General features: G+C 34.2%; 1 protein-coding gene across 3 annotated transcripts in view; it reads right to left on the bottom strand.

Moving 5' to 3' along the window:
- Nucleotides 1-4,028: 4,028 nt before the first annotated feature.
- Nucleotides 4,029-25,271, bottom strand: part of UEVLD (UEV and lactate/malate dehyrogenase domains) — a 64,589-nt gene continuing 43,346 nt past the window's right edge. For 2 of the 3 annotated variants that reach the window (XM_051964062.1, XM_051964063.1), the window contains exons 8-12: nt 16,293-16,463; nt 13,525-13,698; nt 9,347-9,410; nt 7,038-7,161; nt 4,029-5,856 (exon numbers count right to left, since the gene is read on the bottom strand). In XM_051964062.1, the coding sequence (XP_051820022.1) occupies nt 5,692-5,856; nt 7,038-7,161; nt 9,347-9,410; nt 13,525-13,698; nt 16,293-16,463 (698 nt within the window). In that variant the 3' untranslated portion in view covers nt 4,029-5,691. The remainder of the gene's footprint in view (nt 5,857-7,037; nt 7,162-9,346; nt 9,411-13,524; nt 13,699-16,292; nt 16,464-25,271) is intronic. The other variant, XM_051964064.1, reaches the window with a different exon arrangement.

The following is a 25,271-nucleotide window of genomic DNA, read 5'->3' as shown; positions in this document are numbered from 1 at the left end:
AAGTAGAATTTGAAAACTTCTACATGTGAAAAAAAAGTTTTTCATATAAAATAAGTTATTTACTCCTAAAATAATAGCAATAATGTTTATAAATTTGTGATTTAATTAACATTGGCCATCTTGAAATATATATTTTAAGGGCAACAAAGAATATTATGATGAATTTTTCCTATTTATCTAAAACCATACAAAAATATACATTTATCTATCAAGTCCAAAACAGAATTTGTTGTCCTTCTCTCCTCCCCAAGAAAAACCTCCCCCATCTCTTGTGAAATGTAACTATTAGCACTATCTTCAGAGAAACCCAGACTCGGAACTTGAATACCATCTTCAGCTATTCTCACCTCACATATCCAATCCACATTCTATGATCAAACCACATTGACCCACTTGCTGTTTCAAGCATATAATACTTCATCCAGCTTCTGTGCTTTTGCTTTAATTGTTTCCCATTCCTGGAATAATGACCTGCCTCCTAACCTCAGCTTTTTGGTTTCCCTGTCTTCCTTCAAATCTTAATTCAAATCTCATCTTCAATAGGAGGCCTTTCCTGGTCTCCCCAAGCAACTAATGCTTTCCTTTCTGAGGTTATCTCTGATCTCTAATTTTTATGAACCTGATTATTTATTTCTCTGCTTCATTGCATTTGTGAGCTCCTTGAGGGCAAAAGCTTAAAAAACCACAAACAATTGCGTGTGTGTATGTGTATAACATCATATAAGTTAATTTTCTACCTTACCCCTTAAGATGCCAAAACATTTTTAACTAATATTGAACAACAAACATCTCATATATTAAACATTTTCCTACTTTATTAAATTATTCTGAACATGATTTAACTTTCTTTTGGTGCCTTGGGCAATAATAATAAATTCTATATTGTCTTATTTTTCATTTTCTAGTTAAAAAAACAACAACAACCACCAACAGGTTGATACTCCCAGTTTGTTTCTGCCCAACTTTCTCCTTTTCCACCTGTCCTCTTCCTTCCAAATTTGGATTTGCTATCTCTTATTTGTGGGCCAGAAAACCAAATAACCATCTTAATGTAGGGGTTATATTGTGTCCATCACATCTTTGAGCTGTGTTAGCGAAGGGAACATCCATACCAATAAAATCAAAAATCTACAGGACAAACTAGAGTAAGCAAGGGTCAGAAACTAAAAGGTACTTCTTTAAAGTGTATTTCATGACTTTAGAACTATAAATATATAATAAGCACTACTGAAGGTGTTAAGAGGCCTATCACCTTTACTTTCTAAGTGAGATGTTATAATAATGCTTCACATAGGAAAATAATAGTACCAATTCATTAATATTGGCTGAGAACAAAACAGAACTGAAGAAATTTAGCAAGTAGTTCATTAGGTTGTCCAGCAGAGAGAAGAGCCAAAATAGGTGACTGCTTCCCCCAACTCATCCCACCAGTAGGAGTTACACATCATACAGGATACAAACAAAGGAACAAAGAAACAACCATCTGATTGGTTGGTGTAAGAGATCCCAAATGAGGCACACACTAATTTTCACATAGGTTGCCATGGAAGTAGGTTTAAACAATGCAACAACAATTAATAAATTTCCTCACAAACCATAATTAATCATTTCCCACATATTACCAAAGAATACTTTGTATTATTTTTCCCAAGAATGGTAGAAGATTTATATTTTTCTATCTAGACTTTGCTTAGTCCATAGTGTCCAAAGGTTTGGAAAAAAAAAAAAAAAAACCACTGATATTTGCTGGTTCTCAAGTCTACCTAGTCTTTGATTTTTAAAATTTTTTTAAAAAATGTAATATTGGTGATTCTATTGACTTTATATAGGTTTTCAACATTTATGAAATATTGAAATGTATAAAGTTAATCAAATGTTAAGAAAAAATTTGAAGTAAAGATTTTCAATGGAAATTATTCATATACTTGTGGGAACATATTAAAAATTACCTTTTCATGATCAGCAGGCTGATTTCAGAAAGACCTGGAAAGACTTACATGAACTTATGCTAAGTGAAATGAGTAGAACCAAGAGAACATTATATATAGTAACAAGATTATGTGATGATTAATTCTGATGGACTTGGCTCTTTCAACAATGAAGTGACTCAGGCCAATTTCAGTAGACTTGTGATGGAGAGAATCATCTGCACCCAGACAGAGGACTATGGGGACTGAGTGTGGATCAAAACATGGTACTTTCACCTTTGTTATTGTTGTTTGCTTGCTTGTTTTTTTTTTTTTCTTTCTTTCTCATTTTTTCCCTTTTGATCTTATTTTTCTTGTGCAGCATGATAAATGTGAAAATATGAATAGAAGAATTGCACATATTTAACATATATTGGATTACTTGCTATCTCAGAGAGGGAGGGAGAAAAATTTGGAACACTAGGTTTTGCAAACATGCAAAACTATCTTTGCATGCATTTTAAAAATCAAAACTATTTATTGTTATTAAAAAAAGAAAAAATCACTTTTTCTGTTTCTATAGAAATATTAAAAAGTTACCCAAGGTGTACAATCTTGGAACTTCTTTGAACTGACTTTATCATGCCCTTAGTCAATCATCTTCCCCAATCCCACTTTTTGCTTCCTTTTGTTCATTGTCTTCCCTCATTAGATTGTAAGCTCTTTAAGTACAGTTGTTTTTCCCCCATTCCTGTCCACAGCATTTAGCACAGTGGTAGGCACAGTGCCAAAGCATAATAAATATGCTAAATTTAGTCTAAAAATATTTTCCCCATTTTTAAAAGTGTGTGGAAGGCCAAGAACAAAAGATCTTTCACAGAAAATAGAATAAGGATGTAAATTAAATCTTGAACATTTCCTTCTGTTTTTATACCCCTATTCTCTCCTTCCTTCTCCTAAAGATCTGAGTCTCCTTAGCTAGATTTTCCTCTAAATCATGCCCTCGGGTGTCTCATAGGGCAGTCTTGAGTCTTTTCTGTCCCTCTATACTATTTCACTTGGCAATCTCATTGGCTCCTCTGGATTCAATAACCATCAGTATGCTGATAATTTTCAGATTTACCTATCCTGCTCTAATCTCCAGACATATCTATTAGGTATATCAAACAGGATGTCCCACAGATATCTTAAACAATGTCAATGGAACTCGTTATCCTGCCTCTCCCCCCATTCTCCCCTCTTCCTAATTTCTCTATTAACACTGAGGGACAACCATATCTCAGTCACCTAGGTTAGCCACCAGTATCTCCTTGCCTCCTGGCTCTCCCCGGCCCTCCCGGTCTCAAGGCAACTTCTTGTCAAGGCCTGCTGATTCAGTCGGTTTCCCTACTGTGACAGACAACCTAGTTTTCAATCACTGAGTGCCAGGACTACTGCTCTGGCCTGCGTCTGGTCCCCCTGCTTCAGATCTCCCCCTCCGTCAGTCCGACCTTCCCCTAGCCATCACACCCATCTGAAAGGTCCAGTCCGACCTTGTCACCATCCCAGCCTACTTCCATGCAATAAACTTCACTGATCCTTAATACCTCCAGGATTAAAGATTAAATCCTGCTGGCCATTCAATGCCTTTCATAAACTGGCTCTTTCCTTCCTTTCCAGTCCTCTCACTGCTTACTGTGTTATACTCTGTGTACCAGTGACGCTCACTATTCCATCTCCAATTCTGGGCTGCCCCCATGCCTGGAATTCTCTCCCTCCACATTTCCCATGTCTTGCTCTCCCTTCAAGTCCCAGCTATCATCTCCCCTTCTACAAGAAGGCTACCCTGATCCCCCTTAATGCTGAGAGGATCTCTGATTTATCCTGTCTATATCTTATTTATACATAGCGATTTGTATAGTTTCATCCATCAGATTGTGAGCTCCCTGCAAGTTGAGGCTATTTTTGCATTGCTTTATATCCCCAGTGTCCAGCACATATTTGGCCCTTAATGACTGCTGGCTAACTGACTGTACAGAGAACTTACTGTCTTTTAAAAATTGATTTTATTTGTTGGCATCTCCATCCCTACAATTACTATATTGATCCAGGAAAAGAAAGCACTTCAATCCTTCAGGGAAGTATCGCCAAGCATTAACTTAATCCTTTATTATTTTTCTCATTTACATAGCACTTTCTTCAATTAAAAAGCATTTTTCAAGTTCTTACTATGTACAGGGATTGTACTGGGAAAACAAGGACAAAAATAAAACAGTTCTTGCCCCTAAAGAGTCTATGTTCTACTGGAACAAAACATATTGTCAACCAAATAACTGGAGCAAGCCCCAGAAATAATTTTATTTAAAATATTAATAACCCCAAACTTACATTAATTAGCTTGAAGGAAAGAACTGAATAGTTATCAAATGATTGTCTATTTTATTTGGTGAAATAGAGTACTGACCCAAAATGATATTTACTAAGTAAAAATGCTTGATTATATTAAATTAATATTAAATAAAATTGTTTCTAGCAAACCTAAAAAACCCCAGTACAATATTAATATTTTTTCAAGAATTAACCTGCCTACCAGCCCTGAAGTCAGGAGAACCTGAATTCAAATCTGGTCTCAGACACGTAACACTTCTTAGCTGAGTGACTCTGGGTTTTTTTTTTAACACCAATTGCCTCAGCAAAAAAAAAAAAAAAAAAAAAAAGAAAGAAAGAAAGAAAATTAACCTGCAACAATATTAAAGCTCTAATACAGAATGACATTTTGCTTGTTCATTTCTATAAATATTCTATCAAATTACCTTGGGATAGAGACATGTCCAATGGCATAGAGGGGAGGGGTCAGGGAAGACTATGGCATTTCGGACATTTCTCTCTTTAAGCTAGAAATACTCAGATATTAAACTGAAATGAAAATAAATAAAATTGCTTGTGGCAGACAAAACTAGGTATTTCTTTTCATTGAAATATCCAAACAAAATTCATTTCATTGTTCTAAAATTTATGACAAATCTGTTCCTTTTTGGTAGTTACTTCAATTAAAGAATATGAAGTGTTGGGGGCAGCTAGATGGTGCAGTTGCTACAGCAGCAGCCCTGAAATCAGGAGGGCCAGAGTTCAAATCTAGCCTCAGGCACTTAACACTCCCTAGCTATGTGACCCGGGCAAGTCACTCAACCCCAATTGCCTCCGCAAAAAAAAAAAAAAAAAAGAATATGAAGTGCTATGTACATAGCTGTAGCTGCTTATTAAATATTTGAATGAAATAATTTACTAATACGATGTTCAATTATTAGCAAAACACAGATCATTATTAAAAGTTGCATAATCCTTGAATCAACTGTAGAAATTTAGTGCAAATCTAATAATTGTAGTTATACAAGATCTTTTAAAAAACAACACACTTAAATTGTTAAATTTCAGTTTTAAACTAAGAAATAACTTAGCATTTTCAAAATATTTCCCAAATGTTAATTTTATGTTTGTGTTATGATACATATTTAAAAATGAAACATACTGCAGTATCCATAGTACTGCATAGTGTGCATAGTAAGCATAGACTTACAGGAATCACCACAGTAAAAAAAAAAAAAATTTAAAGGTATATTCAAATAATTGTGCTAATCAAAAAAGCCACTATGATGGCATGTGCTTTCTCTATAAAAAAGGAATAAAGCACTGACAGGATTAAGTAGTGATATGAATAAAAAGAAACTCAAAACCACCTCCTTTGCCATGCTTTTTATAAAACTGTATACTTCAGTGTCAGAAATCACAAGATTAAAAATCCTTTTTAAAGTTTCAGTTGGCTTTGGAGACTATAAAGTGATGACGCGCTGCTCTGGAGTTTCTCAGTCACATCTTCCTTCGCTGTGGCTTTGATGACTTCATATACACCTTTGTCTCCAAGGATGCAAGGCAAGCTTAAAAATACTTCACTGTTTATGTTATAATACCCCTAAAATGGAAAGGTAAAGATTAAATATAGCAGGTGTATATCACTGACAAAAGAAGTTAAAATCTTAAATATGAGGGAGCATATTTTATTCTTTTATTACTTATTTAAAAAGATGAATTTTTCTTTTTATTTTTCCATATTTAAATTTGAACCTAAGATCTTGTTATCAGAAACAAGTAAAAAATTACTGATAGTAGTCATAAAGTATCTATCTCAATATTTATTGTTTCTGTTTCACAGAATTTTGGAGGTGGAAGGGACATGAAGAATCAATGAATTCTAATTCCTGCCTGATGGATGAATATCTTCTATGACACTACCAATAAGGGCTCATCTAGCTTCTATTCTAATGCCTCCAGAAAAAGAGAATTTACTATCATACAAAAAAATCATTTCATTTTTTGGAAAGCTTTGATATCAAGAAGTTAATTTGAATATAGTGAGCCAGAAATTGCCATGCTGCAATTTACAAAATTGTAGATTTAGAGTTGGAAAGGACTTAGAGATCATAAGTGTCCAACCCCATTACTTAAAAGATGAGGAAACTGAGCCTTAGCAGAGTAAGTGATGTGGCCATGGTCACAAAGCCAGGAAATGTCCAAGAAAAGGAATGAAACCATATTTTGCAGATAAATTGTTTTCTCTTGTTAAAATTCACCATGATTACTTTAACATATTTAACATGTATTGTACTACCTGTCATCTAGGGGAGGGGGTGGGAGGAAGGAGGGGAAAAGTTGGAACAGAAGGTTTTGCAAGGGTCAATGTTGAAAAATTACCCATGCATATGTTTTGTAAATAAAAAAACCATTATAATAATACTTTTTTAAATTCACCATGATTTCAGCCTTTAGAAATCTTTTGAGAGTCTGTCATATTATCTAAGACATTAGCTACCTGCTCAAGTTTCACTGTAATACTAAACTGTGGAGGAAAAGATACTAAACTGTGGCTTACTCTTAAATGCAGAAAAGGCAGAGAAGAAAGTTAATAAAAATTTGATTTTAGAAAATGAAATAATTTGTAATTTTCAGATGTCAAATATAAAATAGACTAAAAACACAAACTTCCTAGACAGCTATTTGATCCTATAATATTGTACATATTCATGCAGATAAAAACATCAATTGATATAAATATCAAAAGTAAAAACATAATGATACAAACAGGATAAAGTTTACCTTTGCTAAAATTGATACGGAATGAACTTTCCTTTTATTGTTTATGATACTATCCAGTAGGTCAGACACGGAAAGACCAACAGACCAGGATCTTTGAACTTTTACTTTTAATATTTCCATGGCTCTAAGTTAGAAAGGAAAAAAATGGTCAGAAATGGTACATTTAAATTAGTCTTAATTAGCTCTACATACCATATATAGTATAAGAAATTTTATGGCACATGAACATGACTTCTTTGGCAATTATTTAATGAGTTACTTTGAATCTGATGATAATTTAAAGTTTTCTTTAAAGGCAGTTACCTAACAAGCTAAAAACAATCTTCATCAACAAATATTTCTATTCCTTTTAAAAATTAAAATAAGAAAATGCATTAATTTGAAAATAAATGATTGTGCAGACATATTGCTTTCTTTATTTAGAACTAGATCAGAAATTTCCCCATGTTCACTTAGATACTCGATCTGTGATCTCAACAATGTGGATGTTTCCTCCAATGAGGCAGATTGCTGTCCATCCATCTCTGTCCATTCTGTGAAAATCTTGTTCAGATTCTCCCATAAGTTCATTTATCGGGGTTCCTTATATTAGACTACAAAAATATTTGATGATAGAATTAAAAAATCAAAGACCTAGGCAGTTATTTCAAATGGCATAGTGCACAGCAAGGAAGACTATTAATCTTCCTATGGCAGCCACAGTGAAGGCATAGAATATTGTAGAGTCTTAACTAAGGAAACTTAAAAAAAAAAAAAATCATCCTGAAATCAAAACTATCAAGAGAGCATATAAAGTGAATAAGATAGCTGCAGAAATAACCCAATTTAATACATGATTAGTAAATGAGTTGTGAAGGAGACAAGACTATTTCTCCAAACTATCAGGAGATGCCAATCTAAAAAAGTAAAAAAACTAAATTGAATCATAATCTATCCCAAGGTGATATTGTTATAATAGGATAGTGACTTGTGGGGCATTTTTTTAAAGGTGAGCCAAAGATAAAAAAAATTTGTTCTTGTTTACCCAGAATTGTCCAAGGGGTAGAGAGACTGTCTGGTGGAAGAAAGTATTTCCTAAAATACAGGAGGGATAACTTCCTATGCCCTATCACAACCTGGAAAAAAAATCTCAAAAGTATAATTCCCTTTGTTTTGGTCACAGGCTAACCAAGCAATTTTCTGATTACTAATTTAATTTTCTAGGTACCTTGACACTGGGAAGAGAATAGCAGATACAAGTATTTAGTTATTGAAAAAGTCCATCAACATTGTCCAACACTAACATTCTGGTTTAGAACTATAAAGAACATATGAAGAAAGATGCTATCAACCGGAGAAAGAACTGATAACTAGAAATATATGTGTATGTATATACATATGTAATATGCATATTCACATATATATTTATATTTATAGATTTTTTAATCTATTTATCTTTTTATCCCAGATAGGAAAGTAACTCTTTCTCATACCATCAAAAATTCCATGAGAAAAAGCTTAATACTTATAGCTATTTAGAAATCAGTAAAAAGAATAAATTATTTGTAAATTATCCCATAAATATGACCTGTCCATTTAAGATAAAATTTTTAAATCACAGATTAAAAACATAAAAGAATTGTGAAATTAATTATAATTATAAATGGTGGATGTGTCCATGCTAAACAATTTTACTTGCAATGGCTATATTATTACAGATAGATTATGAAGCCTACATTTAAAAATTCTGATAAATGCAAATCTGAGCAGCAATATGGCCTCTCATGATAAGAAAGCTGGGCTGGCCTTGAAGCCAGGAGGACCTGGTTGTTCAAGTCCTCCCTCTGAAACACATTGGCTGTGTGCCGACCTTGGCAAGGTATGTATCCAGAGAGTTCAGAAGCCAACCTGTTCTGAAGAAAAAAGCCTCTCTGTCAATCCCCTATACCAATGAAACACTCAGGTCTAGTCCCTTATCCTTAAATGCAAACTACAATGAAATGACTTATTTTTTAACATGTAATACAAAACAACTGGAGTCTACATAAATAAAATTATAAAATTCCTTAAAATGCGTTCATTTCAATAAAAAATTGCTTAGCTGGATTATTGAAAGAAGTTAGATTGCCTAAAAGGGGCCCCTGAGCCATCACTTTTCAGGCTCTGTATGAAATTTATTTAAAATTCTGTTATCTACATGTATAATCTATATGAGATTGATTACCATCTTGGGAAGGAGTGAGGCGAGGAAGAAAAAAATGAAAATCAAAATCTTAGAAAAATAAATGTCAAAAACTAGCAAAATTAAAAAATAAATAAAATTTTGTTACCTGTTGGACAACTGCACCTGGAAGTTGGGATCCATTGCTTCTTCCTGACCAGTCCACAGAGGTACTGGGAATTAAATAAATATATTTTTTACATTTATTAAGTCAACTTCTTTCTATGGATTAAGAAATGATAAGAGACTCTCCGTGCTAAAGTGTCCATGGTGAACTTTGTAAAAATGTCTTTTTTTTCCTTCTTGGTGTGATCATATTTTCATTTGAAATTCCTACATATACTGCTTTATTTTTGTTTTTTGTTTGTTTTGCAAGGTAATTGGTGTTAATGGACTTGTCTATAGTCATACTAATAACTATAATTAGCTATAAGTATGATTAGCTAAAAAGCATGAAGTATTTGAGTTCGGATTTGAACTCAGGTCCTCTTGGGCTGAGTTCAAATCCAAACTCAAATACTTCATACTCCTCCTGGGCTGATACTCTCTCCACTGTGCCATTTAGATGCCCCCCACATATACTGTTGATTGCTTTAAAGTGAAAAAAAAACCCTTTACTCAAATTATTATCTTCAAATTCTCCCTCTCCCTCCCAATATTTACCTCACCAGGGGTCCTCAAACTACAGCCCACAGGCCAGATACAGCAGTTGAGGATGATTATCCCCCTCACCCAGGACTATGAAGTTTTTTTTTGTTTAAAGGCCCACAAAACAAAGTTTTTGTTTTTCCTATAGTCCAGCCCTCAACAGTTCTGAGGGACAGTGAACTGGCCCCCTATTTAAAAAGTTTGAGGACTCCTGAATTCTATCCTATCTGATGTTTTCTCTTTCCTCATACAGCCACTACTTGAGTGCAGGCCTTCTTCACATCGTGTTAATCACTGCAATAGTTTGTCCTTTGTTTTCGAAGAGAACCAATTATACCACAGGATAATGTCTTGACTCTCTCAGGTCAAGGGAGTAAGGGAGTACTTTGATTTGAGTAAGGGAGAAATGCACCAAGTCTTCTCAGTCTGACTCTCTCTTCCTGAGTCATCCAAGTCCAGGGACAGGACAAGAGTCAAGATGAGTGCCCATGGACCAGGATACACAGGATGACCTTCAAATCGTCTGCATCTGACTTATCTCCAAGGGCCCCACAGTTTCTGCTTCAGCTCCCTTCATGGCCACTGGGACAAACTGTTTTCATCTGACCATTACACTGAGAGGAAAATCTTCCCCTTCACTCAATGACAGGCCTGCTGATTACCCTGTCTACTCTCAACCTGCCAAAGCGGTTTGCTGGGACATGACCTATGCAGGCGCTCCAGCTTCTTGGAGCCACAGGTGAGAATTAGATGGAAACAAAAGCTGGATGGACAGCATTGAAAAAAGCTTAGCAAGCCTTCACAACAGAGATGCGAGTTCTCCTGAACACCTCAGATATAAAATAGCTTTAAAACTCACTTTAACAAGTTTTATATAAGCTGAACATAATATAAATTTGAAGTTTTATATACAGTCCTTATTTCCTATTATTTATATGTGGATATATTCACATATGTTGATCTTTTTCACATTCAGAATAACTTTAAATCTCAACAAATAGTAAAAATGGTTGCCCCATAGCATTTTTTCCCTGGTGTCTAAGCTTGGGTCAATTTGAGTCCCAAAGGAAGATACAAACTTCCCATCTCTTCCAAGCTTGTATTCTGGCCTTTTTTCAGATCCCTGAAAAACAAGTGTGACTACCTTGTTTCTTCACACGATCAGACAAAAACATAAGCTAAATATAAAAGCTGGAATTTCTAATAAGTCTGATTTAGAGGGAGCACATAAGGAATCACCAGCAGAGGGAGCACATAAGGAGTTTTCAACTTCATACAATCTTAGAAGGCAATCTTTGGAGATAAGATATAAGGACTTTATTACAATTTAGATTCCATCATTCTATCAATGGTTTATTCTAATGATTCTATCAATATTTTGGCTTTAACACTGAGCCTTTTGGATAAAGCCTTTTCCAATTAAGGAACATCAGCAAAGGCTGGGTGCTCTACTTGTTAGTTGTCTGCTGCAGGGATTTTTTTGGGCTAGATGGCTTCTGGGATTCTGAGAATCTCTATATTAATTTAAAATAAGGAAACTTAAGTTCATAGAAATTAAGGAACTTCCCCTGAGGCGAGATAAATCTTCCATACTTCAGACCCGGCACCTTATCCCTATTCCACTTACTTGCCCCACAAAGGGAACTAGATGGAAGGAATTATTCTCCAGGAAAATCTTAGGACCTTTAGGTTGAGATATTCCTCAACATTACTGTTGTAAGGGTTAAATTTCCTTTATATTAGCTCCAGCATTTTTATCTGTAAGAAAAATCGAGTAGACAGCTAAGACTTTCCTTACAGTAAAATTTAGCTGAGACTATTTTTATCAGAGGCAAAAGAATTTCTTAGTGTTTGATAGCCATTTGGTAGTTATAAACTCCAGATAACTTTTCTCTGTATTTATTGATCAATTTACAAATTGAATTGAGGTAACTTTTCTCCTTTAAATTATCTTTTGAGATGTAAACCTTTTTCTCAATTAGTTTACTATAAATTCCACAAGTATATCTTTGTATATAAAATATATCTTTAAAATGTATATTTTCCCTTTCCCCTCTGGGAAGCTGTATCTTTTTTTTCTTTCTTTCACTGTTATGAGTGGTAATTATATTAGCTTTAAGAAACCTTCTCCATTGTATAGAGGCCATTTAGAATCCTGAATTTGTGCTCTGAGCATATAATAAAACTTGGTTTTAAAATGTCTCTATGTGTTGATAAATATAATTACAGTAATACAAATTCATAAATCCTCAGATTTTCTCTATTACTATGTACATAAAAAAATTCAATAAAATAGTTGCTGAATGATATTAGTTTATCACAAATAAGGCATTAATTAGTGTTAATGAGGAGGGGAGCCCTGAAATGCTTTCTTTCTCTCTCTGACTTTGGAGATGAGCCATGAGGTAAAGCACTTGAAGCTCCTTGAAGGAGAGATTCTCCTTGATTCCTGCCGGGAATCAAATAAAGTGGTTTACCTAAGTGGGACTATTTAAGTCAGGAGCTAGAGAATTCCAAACCTATTAAAGAAAGACTCATTCAATTCTATTCAATTCCAGCTCAAACTCCACCCACCAGCCCTCATAGGGAGCAGGCCTCACTTGTAGCCAAGATTTCTATTATAAAAAGAGCCAATTTTAAAGGCAATCCTTGCAGAGGACCTAATATGCCATCCCTGGCATAAGCAACAAACCTCTGCCTGCTGAAATGCTATTCTCTTCCAGTGTTACCTTCTATCCTCACTTATTTCTCTAACAAGACTTTATACCTCTCTGTCAGGATTCTTCTACTAGAAACTTTACTTCTCTGCCGGGACTTTGCCACTAAGGAATTCAGCCTTTCTATTCATGCATAGCAAAGGCTGACTTCCAATGCTAATAATAAACTTCTTTTCATCAGTCTAGCTTTTCAAGGTTCATAAAATGAAGGACCTCTGTGCCACCAGAAGGGGGGGTCCCATAACTCCCTACCTTGCCCCAATATTAAGGGGATTTAGGGGAGCCATACCTCTTCATTTGGTTCCCTGAATCCCTAACCTGCCACTAACCTCATCATTTAACTCCCTGACCCGCCGGGAACTCTAATCTCATCATTTTGGTTCCCTGAATCTAACTTCATCACTAATATATAATATCACTTTTCATTAAGTCACTCTGGACTGAATGTCTGGGGGGAAAAAAGGTTGTAATTTAGGGGAGCATCAGGAGGAAGAATGACACTGAACCCATCCCAGGAGAGAAGAGAGAGATATTGAGAGGTAAGAAAGGTGAGAAATTTCCTACATGGGGAAGACAGTGAAAGAAGATGTGTGTTTCATGTATTTTAGTTAACTACAGGAATGGAAAGTTAGTATCAAGATAAATTTTGAGTACTACACTTCACAAGAAAATAGTTACCTCATATACGGTTTGTCATTTACTGAAAAAATAACTTGGTCTTACTCTTGAACCTACATGAAAATAAATATATATAATAGAGAACAGTTCCCCTAGAAACTCCTATTTTATTTCTGATAGTAATATTGGCACAAGCAATGAAATCCTAAAACTCCCATATTCCCAGATACAACATAAAGGAATCCTAAAGACCACCTGTAACAACATTTTCCAAATTAAACAAAATAAATATAGATTACTTTACCTTTGTTTTCCCCTTGTTCACCAATAATCCACATTTCCTTTCCTGAGTTCTGTGCTTTCAAAATATTTGTAAGAATATATTGAAATCTCTTTGAATCCAGATTGCATCCAATTCCTATCACTCGGTTTTCAGGAAAGGCACTCAGTTTCCATGCTGCATATGTCATGATTTCAACTAAGCATTGGGTACAAGTAGAAGAAGTACAGCATTACTTCCCAGTAAGCCACCACTTTACAAGCTCATGAAGAAAATCAACATTCATTATGGTTTATGAAATAAATTACTCTCAAGTCTCACTCTTCTTGGCATCCACGAACAAGGTCCCTTTGGTACTCCAGAAACCAATTTATGGGGATAGATCCTAATAGAATTCCATGTATTACATTCTACTCTCTAGATGGAACGTACCAAAATGTTAGGGCAGTATGAAACCTGTGCTAAGTGCTCAAAGTATAAAAAACAAAAGTGGAATACTCCTTACTCTCAAGGCATTAAATTTCTTTTTTTTTAATATTTTATTTTATTTAATAATTACTTTATATTGACAGAATCCATGCCAGGGTAATTTTTTTTTTTTTTTACAACATTATCCCTTGCACTCGTTTCTGTTCCGATTTTTCCCCTCCCTCCCCCAGATGGCAAGCAGTCTTATATATGTTAGATATGTTGCAGTATATCTTAGATACAATACATGTTTGCAGAACCGAACAGTTCTCTTGTTGCACAGGGAGAATTGGATTCAAAAGGTATAAATAACCCGGGATGAAAAACAAAAATGCAGATAGTTCACATTTGTTTCCCAGTGTTCTTTCTTTGGGTGTAGCTGCTTCTGTCCATCATTTATCAATTGAAACTCAGGTCTCTTTGTCAAAGAAATCCACTTCCATCAGAATATGTCCTCATACAATATCGTTGTCCAAGTGTATAATGATCTCCTGGTTCTGCTCATTTCACTTAGCATCAGTTCATGTAAGTCTTGCCAAGTCTCTCTGTATTCATCCTGCTGGTCATTTCTTACAGAACAATAATATTCCATAACGTTCATATACCACAATTTACCCAGCCATTCTCCAATTGATGGGCATCCATTCAATTTCCACTACAAATAGGGCTGCCACAAACATTTTGGCACATACAGGTCCCTTTCCCTTTTAGTATTTCTTTGGATATAAGCCCAATAGAAACACTGCTGGATCCAAGGGTATGCACAGTTTGATAACTTTTTGAGCATAGTTCCAAATTGCTCTCCAGAATGGCTGGATTCGTTCACAACTCCACCAATAATGCATTAGTGTCCCAGTTTTCCCGCATCCCCTCCAACATTCATCATTATTTTTTCCTGTCATCTTAGCCAATCTGACAGGTGTGTAGTGGTATCTCAGAGTTGTCTTAATTTGCATTTCTCTGATCAATAATGATTTGGAACTCTCTTTCATATGAGTGGTAATAGTTTCAATTTCATCATCTGAAAATTGTCTGTTCATATCCTTTGACCATTTATCAATTGGAGAAAGGCTTGATTTCTTATAAATTTGAGTCAGTTCTCTATATATTTTGGAAATGAGGTCTTTATCAGAACCTTTAACTGTGAAGATGTTTTCCCAGTTTGTTGCTTCCCTTCTAATCTTGTTTGCATTAGTTTTGTTTGTACAAAGGCTTTTAATTTGATGTAATCAAAATTTTCTATCTTGTGATCAGTAATGGTCTCTAGTTCATCTTTGGTCACAAATTTCTTTCTCCTCCACAAGTCTGAGAGATAAACTATCCTATGTTCCTCTAATTTATTTATAATCTCGTTCTTTATGCCTAAGTCATGGACCCATTTTGATCTTATCTTGGTATATGGTGTTAAGTGTGGGTCCATAAGGCATTAAATTTCTATTAGAGAAGTCAACACAAGAATGTATACAGCAAAATCTAGACAATTTCAAGCTAGTTTAGGGAGGGAGGCACCTTATTTACAGAAGGTGGTCCTTGAATGAAATCTGGAAGGATGTCTCCAGATGTCAGTTTCCTTATCTGTGAAATAACAGAGTTAGATCAGATGGCCTCTAAGGTTCCTTCAAAGTCTAGATTTATGATACTAAGGGTTTGTTTCTTGTTGTTACTTGGCTAACTAGCAAATCAAAACTAGCAGGAAATAACATCCATAAAAGGGGTTGTTTTTAAAAAATGTTCTCTGACTTGGAAGCTCTATCACCTTGGGAAAGAAGCCATTTTTAAAAACAAAAAACAAAAAAGAACAAAATAAAATAATTGAAAAGCCCTTTACAAAATATGTTAAAAATGCTCAATTCTATTATACTTTAGTGGAAGTATTTGAGTATTTTCTTGCTGAAGAAGGGTTAGTTGACAATTCTGAACTGCTCAAAGACAACTGAGTCTTAATCTCAGGAGTCAAACAAATGACAGCTGACAGGGACATGTGTTATGAGACTTGAAGATGCCTGAATAGATGCCAAGTCCTTAGTTTCAAGGACAGCAAAAATAGTCATCTGTGATCTGCACCAGACTACAGTTACATGAAATCTTTTGGCAGATGAGGCAGCAACCATAGTTAATTAAGAATGTCTAATGTTTTAGGGGCTATTTTAATTTTGTGTTGTAGGAGTGCTTTTGGCTTTCAGGTGTTCATATAACTTAGACCAGAATTTACATGGAGATTTATATAGTTCTAAGAGAAAGAAGATGAGAAGATGACTACTGTTATGTTTCTTAAAATAAGTAAAAAAAAAAAAAAAAAAATAATAATAAGATCTGAATTTTACCTGGTTGAGAGGCAACAAGTATGACACACTGTGGGCTGTAATGTCCTAAGGCTGGAACCAGCTCCCTGAACATGTCCACATTATTCTGTACAACATCAAGGTAGGTCTGAGAATTGCCTAAGGCGTTAACTGTGAAGATCACCACTTTAGAATTCCAAGAGGCAGACAAGTCTGAAGGATAAAGAAAACATTCAAATGTTAAGGTACAATTTTTGGACATTTTGTCAAATTCTTTAAAACGGCAAAACAAATTCTGCTTCTGCCCAACAGTCCCTTAGGTAAATGTTTTTAGGATAGAATACCTATAAAGAAGAGCTCTGTTTCACAATTTTTATCAGGGAAAGGAAAAACTTTGCATCAGTTGGCAAAATACATCTGTTAACAATTAAAATAAAAAGGATTTCCTGTTTTTGCTTTTTTTAATGTTGAATTTCTATACAGGACAATGGAATCATATTTTTAAAAATATTCAACTGAAAATATTAAGAATTTTTTCTCCATATAATTTTTTCTAAGACTTTTTTTCCTTTTAGAAAAATGAGTAGAACAAGAAAATGAATTCTGATAATAGTCTTGACAAATTCATTGTCTCCCCAAAGATCTAAAAAGATTGGCTCCAGAAACCACAGTGTCCTCTTTTTCATTCAAGGTTAAGTTACAGATCAACATATCAGTCTTGTAATCAAAAAACATTAATTACCCATTTAGTGCCCCAAGTTAAGTACTGGAAAGGTAAAAATAGTACCTGCCCTCAAGGAACTCACAAAATAATGGGAGAGATAACATTCAATTTTGTACAAACAAGATACTCTCAGAGGGAAAAGTACTCTAAGAAGGATCAGTAAAGTTTAACTGAAGAAGGTGGGATTTTAGCTGAGACTTGAAAAAATGCAGGGAGACCAGAGGAGATAAGGAAACATCCCAGCTGTGGGAAACAGCCAAAGAAAATCCCTGGTACCCAAATGAAAGAATATTTTAATTCATGGCACAACATGGAAAGCAGTGTTAATGGATCTTGAAAGTACATGGAAGGCAGGAAAGTGTAAGAAGACTCAAAGATAGGAGGGGGCCAAGTGGTAAAGAACTTTAAATGCCAAACAGGATTTTATATTTGATCCAGGAAGTAACAGAACCACTGCAGTTTATTAAATGAGGGGTATACATGACAATCAGACCTGCACCTTAGGAAGAATGTTTTGGCATCTGAGCTCTGGAACACAGACAAGTGGGGAGAAATCTGAGGTAGAGAGACAGCCAGAAGATGAAAAGGAAATAGAGATATTTATAACAACTCCCTTTTTGGGGTATGCTTAGCTCTGGGACATAAAATGGCTTTGTCACTATACCCAGAGAGGTGGAAAGTACAAAAATATAATATTAATGGAAAATTTCCCTATAATGAAGTCAGTTTTCAAAAAAACACAAGCTAGAAACATAATGGAAAAAAAAATGCTACTTAAAATTGGAGAAATGCAAATTAAAGCAATTCTAAGGCTCTACTTCATAGTCATAAGAATACCAGCAATGAGATGACTAAAAAGCAAAATGACCGATAATGGAGGGGCTGCAAGAAAACAGGTTACATTAAAGCACTATTGATATTAATGAACTACAAACTGGTCTAACCATTAGGTAAAGCAATTTGGAACTATGCCTAAACTGTCACTAAACTATGCATACCCTTTGGCCTAGTAAAACTAGTACTGGGCCTATATCCCCAAAATATCTAAGAAAAAGGAAGAGCTCATACAGAGCCCATGCGTGCTCGCACATGTATGTATGTCTGTGTGTAATATTTGTAGCAGGTTTTTATTGTAGTGTCAAAGAACTGGAAATAAGGGGGAAGGGAGTGTCCATTAACTGAGGAGTGTCTAACTATGGTATGTGAATGTAATGGCATACTATATTATGCTATAAAAGATGGCAAAAAGGGATGGTTTTAGAGAAACTGGGGAAAATTTGAAATGAGCAGAGTTAGGCCAATGATAAAGAATGCTACCCACCTCCTGACAGAGAGGAAATGGACTCAAAATGTCAAATGAGATATAGATTTGCTTGTGGTTAATTTAGGAATTTGTTTTGTTTGACTACATTGCAAATTTTTTATTACAAGTTTTTTGTTTTTCTTCTTCTTTCCCTCCCCCTCCATCTCTCCTCCCCCCCATGGGGGATGAGGAAAAAAGGAGAAAAAATAAATTGTAAAAAATAATAATAATAAAAAATAAAATAATTTTAAAAAGAAAATCTTTCTAAATATATGTATACAAAAACATGTTCAGATATTGGATTTATAAGGAAAAAAATTAATTTTTTGTGTGAGATGGGTGTTAGAAATCTGTGATTTCACTTATTATAGGAGACTTCCAGTGAAGAAATTCTCCTAATAAGCATCTGTTCTATAAATTATAGTCTACAGTTGCCTGTGACACTGAGAGATTAAATGATTTGCTAGGGGTCACGTAGCCAGTATGTATTAAGAGGCAGGATTTAAACCCAGGAATTCTTAACTCCAATGTTGGCTTTCCATTTACCACACTGTAGTGACTATCAGGAAGAATATAAGAGCAATAGTCAAGTATTAGCAAAGGTATAAACTAAGAAAGAAGGATATAATGGTTATATATTATAATGTGTATAATTATAAACGGGAACACAAAGAAAAGAGAATGAGAAAAGTTATCATCCTAATCTTACTCATTCTTTAGATGAAGGTTTGGCCATTAAGTCAGCCAACAAAGCTACCATAGTATTGCTTGAATCGGTGGACAACTGATAAAGCCAGAGCATCACTGAACACCAGAAACTATGTTGGTAATTCAGGAACAGCATTCCAGTTTATTGTCCATTGTTCCCTGAATAAATCCTTGTGTTTTCCCTTTTTATCTTTTGCCCAAGTAGTTTTCACCATAAATAATGCCCCCTCTTTTGCATCAAATGCTATTATACAACACCCAGTTCAGACTTCACCTCCACAAAGCCTACCAGCCCAGTAGAAGTGATTTGTTCCTCCTTTAAAGCATATACTGGTAATCCTATATAGTTGGTACCAATCATGTGCCACTTGGTGACAGGTCTTCTAGTGTTATTTAACTCTTCACTTATGTTTCATCTTCCCAACTAAATTATAATCTACATCCTTGGTGCCATGGATTCATGTACAGGGCTTTACACACAGTAGAATACTCAGAAAGTCTCTGATTTTAATTTGATTCTGTCCTTTCCTCTATAGAAATCCCTTCAGATCTTGACATCTGGGTGAATAAGAAAGAAGGCTGTAAGTTCTGAGGAACCAAGGAAAGGCATATTAAAAAAAAAAAAAAAAGGTAAAAGCTTCAGGATTAAAAAGAATAGAAAGTTTTATAAGAATGCAGAATGGCTCAATGCATGAGATTGATGTTTTATCAGGAGACTAAAGCAGCTGTGTCAAGGCAGGGGGATTAGTTAGTCAATATGAGGAAAGACTTAAGTAATCAAAGTGATCAAAGCTGTGCTGAAAGAGCAAAAAGCTGCAAAATCTAAAAGGGAGGAAGAAAGCATGAGGAATCACTGTCCTTCCAGTTTCCCAAGTTAATAAGCCCAAGTTTATGCTTTACTCTTCTCTCTCTTCCTTATACTTAGGTATTCATATAAGTTGTCAAATCTCCCTCTTTCTGCCTCTACATCTCTCTTCCATCTTCTCCTTATTCATGTAGCTCTCACTTTATTTTAAGCCCTTGTTACCTTTCAGCTAAATAATTCTCTCCTCACTCCAATCCATTCTACACATTGCTGTCAATGTGCTTTTTCTATTTAAATTTTCAATTCTATTAAGCAACAGACAAAAAATCCTCACCCAATATATGTGATTAAAGCATATGAACAACTGTAAGAACCCACTTATGAAAGAATATGCTAAATTACTAATAAAAGAAATGAAAATCAGAGTAACAGGGTGTTTGGGGCAATTGCACCTACCCAAACTGACTACTCAGGAGTCACTCCAAATGATGTACATTTATTAGACTCTCGAGAAGTGGACAGTCCTGGCCTGTGGGCCCAAAAGGACAGCAAAGATACCCACAGGAGAGTCATTCACTTGAAGATGCTTACAACTTTTATACATTTCAGACAAAGAACCCCCCAAATCCCACCCTCTATAGGTTGTGATTGGTTACATAAACCTTTATCCCCCTATTTGGTCAGTGGAATGCAGTGAAAAAGGTGATATACAGCTTTGGCCACTTAATTCCTTCTTTGGACAATGGAATGCAGTTCAGGGCTCATCTAAAATCACGTGACTGGGGCCTCTAGGCCTGATCTACTTTAATTAACAGTCTCTGATCAATATGTGCTTAATCTGTAAATTCTTCACCTTTCCACACAAGGGTTTCATCTACAACAGCAAATTTGCAAAGATAACAAAAAATAGCAATGATCAGTATGGGAGAGCTAGTGGAAAGGCATGCACACTAACAAATAGTTGGCAGAGTTATGAATTAATATAACTATTCTGGAAACCAATTTGAAATTATATAAATCATGGTCTCATCCTTTGATACTCTACAATTATATGCCTCACAGAAGTTGACAAAAATGAAGGCCTCAGATACAATAAAGTATTAAGAACAGCATTTTAATTTTTTTCCAGGAAAGGCAATTTTATTATTCTATAAGAAATCCAGCAGGAAGCTGTAATATGGTTATGGGGAACTTCATGAGAACATTATAAAGTTTAGAAAAGGACTTTCAAGAACTGTAAGTTAGCACTATCCCTTCAGCCCTTTCTTATATGTTCTAAGTCTTGAGTTCATTTTTAATTTGGATTCTGCTTATTCTTTTTTTTTCTTTCAGTTTCTTCAACTTTATTTTTTAACACTATTTTATTTTTTCAAATACATACAAAGATAGTTTTTAACATTCATCTTTGTAAAAGCTTGTGTTCCAAATTTTTTCCTTCTCTTCCCCCCATTCCCTTCTCCCCAGGACAGCAAGCAATCCAGGTTAAACATGTACAATTTTTCTAAATATATTTCCACATTCATCATTTTGTATAAGAAAAATCAAATCAAAAGGAGGAAAAAACACAAGAAAGAAAAACAAGCAAACAAACAACAACAAAAATAATAAAAAGACTATGCTTTGATCCACATTCAGTCTCCATAGTTCTCTCTCTGGATTCAAATGGCTCTTTCCATCATAAGGCTATTGGCATTTTTAAAAATAGCAAATGACTGGGAAAAAAGTAGTCTGGGAAAAGGTCAAGCATGATGTAAGAAATGAACGTGAATTCATAAATGTGATATCAAATGAAGCAGGACAAAGAGACAGAAAAACAATATATTAAATGACTACAGGGAGAAAAAATAGGAACCGCAATTATTTCATCATTTTGATAGACTAACAAAATGGAAATTCCTCCAACCACCTAGAGGCCTAATATTAGAAAGACCCCTAACTCCTACGCAAGGACAGGGTAAAGCAGATGGTCTCTTCCACTGTTGTAACAGCTGTCCTTGGAAAAAAGACCCTGAAGTTTTGTCTAAAAAAGAACTGCTTCCACAATTAAAGTGTTTGGTCTCCTTCCTGTGTCTCCTGGCCTTGAACAGGAATGTTTTCTTACTCTAATAATAAATCCTACTAAGTCCATTTCAAATATTTCCCTTTTGCTCACTTAATTTATCCTTTTTCCTCCCTCTACTCCTCCCATCTCCTAGGAAATGTTAAGGAGTGTTCCCCTGAACTTGTCCTTTCGAGTTTTCCAGAAAATTTTCCAGAAACCCAGAGTGTGGCAGATGAAGTGCTCCTCCCCAACCCCCCCCAAAAAAAAATTTGTTGTCTGCACTTCAAGCTGGATTCCCTGTGTATCCTTTGGGGGCAAGGTAGGCACTAGCCATCCTGTGCCAGGCTGGGGAAATGCTTCTGCAAGCTGGAGTCCCTTGTAGATACCCTCCTATCTTCATAGTCCAGCAGTGCCCCCCAAAAGGTTAAGGCTTTTTGCCATTGCCTCGCTCTTCTCCTTTGGGAGGGGTTTTGTCTTTTTCCACCTTTATTGAACCTTTCTCTCTCCCATGACCCATCCCTTCATATATCTCCTCCTCTCTTTGTCCAACTATTATAAAAACACAAACTTTGGCATGGAGTGTGAACTCTGGGTTCTACATGCATGTTCATTTTTCTTATAATCATCTGATCTTTACATAAGTTTCATGATGCTGTGATTACCTATTGACAGAAATACTTGACTTCTCTCTCCTAAATTGGATGCTGCTGATTAACTGTATACTCTAAGTAGGACTGAAAGTTATAAAAACTAGATCTGTATGAATCTATAGGATTCCTAGGAATCTGAATTTGCTATTAGGAAGAGTGGATTCCTTTGCATGCCAACAAATCTTTTTACTTTCAGATTGGTCTCCTATCTTTGATAGTCATTAGACTGGACACTCAAGAGAATATACAACTATAACAATGTCAATAAAAATAACCATCACAAAATAATCAAAAATGAATGTTGTTGAACTATAAAAAACAACCGTAGCCCCAAAAACACATGGGAAGACACACCCATAACTTAAATTTGCAGACCTGAGGGAGCCATGGTTGTGGAAAAAAGCTGCATATAAAGATTTGAAAGATATATTTATTGGCTATGATGAATTTCTTTTCTTTTTTAAATAAAAATCAGTTATAAGGGGAGGCTCTCAGAAGGGAAAAGAAATAAAGAAACAATTCAGGAAATATAAAAGCAAAATATGTCAATAAAAATTTATTTCAAAAAAAGATCATTAACAAAAGTCTGTATGTCCCCCTTTCGTACTTCGATCAAGAATGTCCTAAATGCAAATGTAAATAATTTTGTTAGTTTAAAAATGAAAGTGTAAAAAAGTTTTGTAAAAATGAAAAAGTAGGTAAATGAGCCAGTAGTTATTTATATTTTCTAGTGCTCCTTTTTGGGGTAACAAAATCAGAGATTTTTTTTTCCCTAAGTCTTTGGCAGATACCTTAATATTGGATTACTTGCCATTTAGGGGAAAGGCTAAGGGGTAGGGAGGGAAAAAAAATTGGAATACAAAATTTTGCAAAGATGAATGCTGAACACTATTTATGCATGTGTTTTGAGAATAAAAAGCTTTACACAGATATATATTTAAAAAAAAAAAAAACTTGGAACCATGTTGTTTCTGGCATGGACTACTTCATTCTAAATTATATAGCCCCACTATCCTTTGCATTTTTATTTTCTTTAATTTAGCATTATCATGAAGCAGATTTGACACTGCGATATTTACAATTTATATATGAACTATGTGAACTCTCTATAATCACTCATTGTTAAAGACTTTGCTATTTAAAAATATTTATAAATTTTTACATTTTTCTATTGTGGTCCTCATTTCAGTTTCATTTTTAAACATCCTTAGAATAATGCCTACCTGCACTTTTTTTAAAAAATTACTTTCTGGATTATTTGTAATTTCTAATGTTGTACTTAAACACCAAAATAGAAATTCTCAAAATCAAAGATGAAATTAAAAAAATAAGTTAAATTCCACTGAATAAAGAAGTTCATTTAAAAAATAAAATATTATCTAATTTGATTTTTAGAAACAAAAAGGAAAATAAAATTGCCAATATCAAAAATGAATAAGGAGAATTCACAACAAATAATATGAAATAAAACAAAATTATTAAAAATTATTTTGCCCACCTACATATTAGTGAAACCAACAATTTAAATTAGCTAATATGATTATTTATAAAAATGTAAAATGTCAAGATTGATAAAAGAAATCAATATCTCAATCTCCTAATAATTAATGAAAAATATATAAATGAGTTAGTTCCCAAAGAAAAAACTTAGGACAAGACAGACTTGTAAATTCTATCAAATGTTCAAAGAACAATTAATTCAAATGTTATAACAATTGTTTGAAAAAGTATAAAGAAGGGTCATACCAAATTCCTTCTATGAGACAAATAAGGTCTTGATACCTAAACCAAGAAGAGTCAAAACAGAAAAAGAAAACTATAGGCCACCATTCCTAATGAACATTGAAACAAAAATTTTAAATAAAATAATTAGCAAAGATACTATCAAAACATATCAAAAAGATATTACAGCATGAATGGGTTAAATTGGTTCAACATCAGGAAAGCTATAAACATAATTGACATATTAATAATGAAAACAAATATCATAATTATATTAAGATGCAGGGGAAAAAAAGTTCTGACAACATATAACACTCCTTCCTATAAAAAAATCTGAATAATAGTAAAATGACATGTGATATTTATATAAAGCCAAGCCATGTGAGTAATAAGCTAAGAGTTTTTCTAATAAAGTCAGAATTTAAGAAAAAATATCCATTATCACTTCTATTATAGTGCTAGAAATATTAACTACAGCCATAGGATAAGAAAAAAAAAAAAAGAAAAAAGTTGAGGGAAAGAGGAAACAAAATGATTATGTTTTACATATAAGATGACTTACTTATGGAATGCTAAAAAGTCAGCTAAAAAGTAATTGAAAAAACAATTCAGCAATATAGCAGGATATAAAATAAAAGTCACACAAATCATCAGTATTTCTATATATTACAAACAAAACCCAGCAAGAGGCAGAAAGAGAAAAATAACAAAAAATGTACAAAAATTTTAGGAGGAATAACATGAATACAACTGGCAATTCTTTTTTTAGAAATAGAGACCTAAATAATTTGAAAAATATTAATTTCTCACAACCAACATAACAATAATGACAGTAACACCTCTTTTAATTCACTTATTTATTTCCATACCAATCAAACTTCTAAGGTATTAATTTTCTCGAATAGGAAAATAATATAATGAAATTCATCTAAAACAATGCTTCTTAAATCATGGGTTGTGACCTCATGTTGGGTTTCATGAGTGCATGTGGAGGGGGAGGGGGCACAAAATTGTGATTTATTATTAGTAAATTTGTATTCCTATTTTACCCAAACGTTGTGTAAAAAT

Source organism: Antechinus flavipes, chromosome 6 (genome assembly GCF_016432865.1).
Source record: "Antechinus flavipes isolate AdamAnt ecotype Samford, QLD, Australia chromosome 6, AdamAnt_v2, whole genome shotgun sequence".
Taxonomy (NCBI): Eukaryota; Metazoa; Chordata; class Mammalia; order Dasyuromorphia; family Dasyuridae; genus Antechinus; species Antechinus flavipes.
This window is presented reverse-complemented; position numbering and strand designations above follow the sequence as displayed.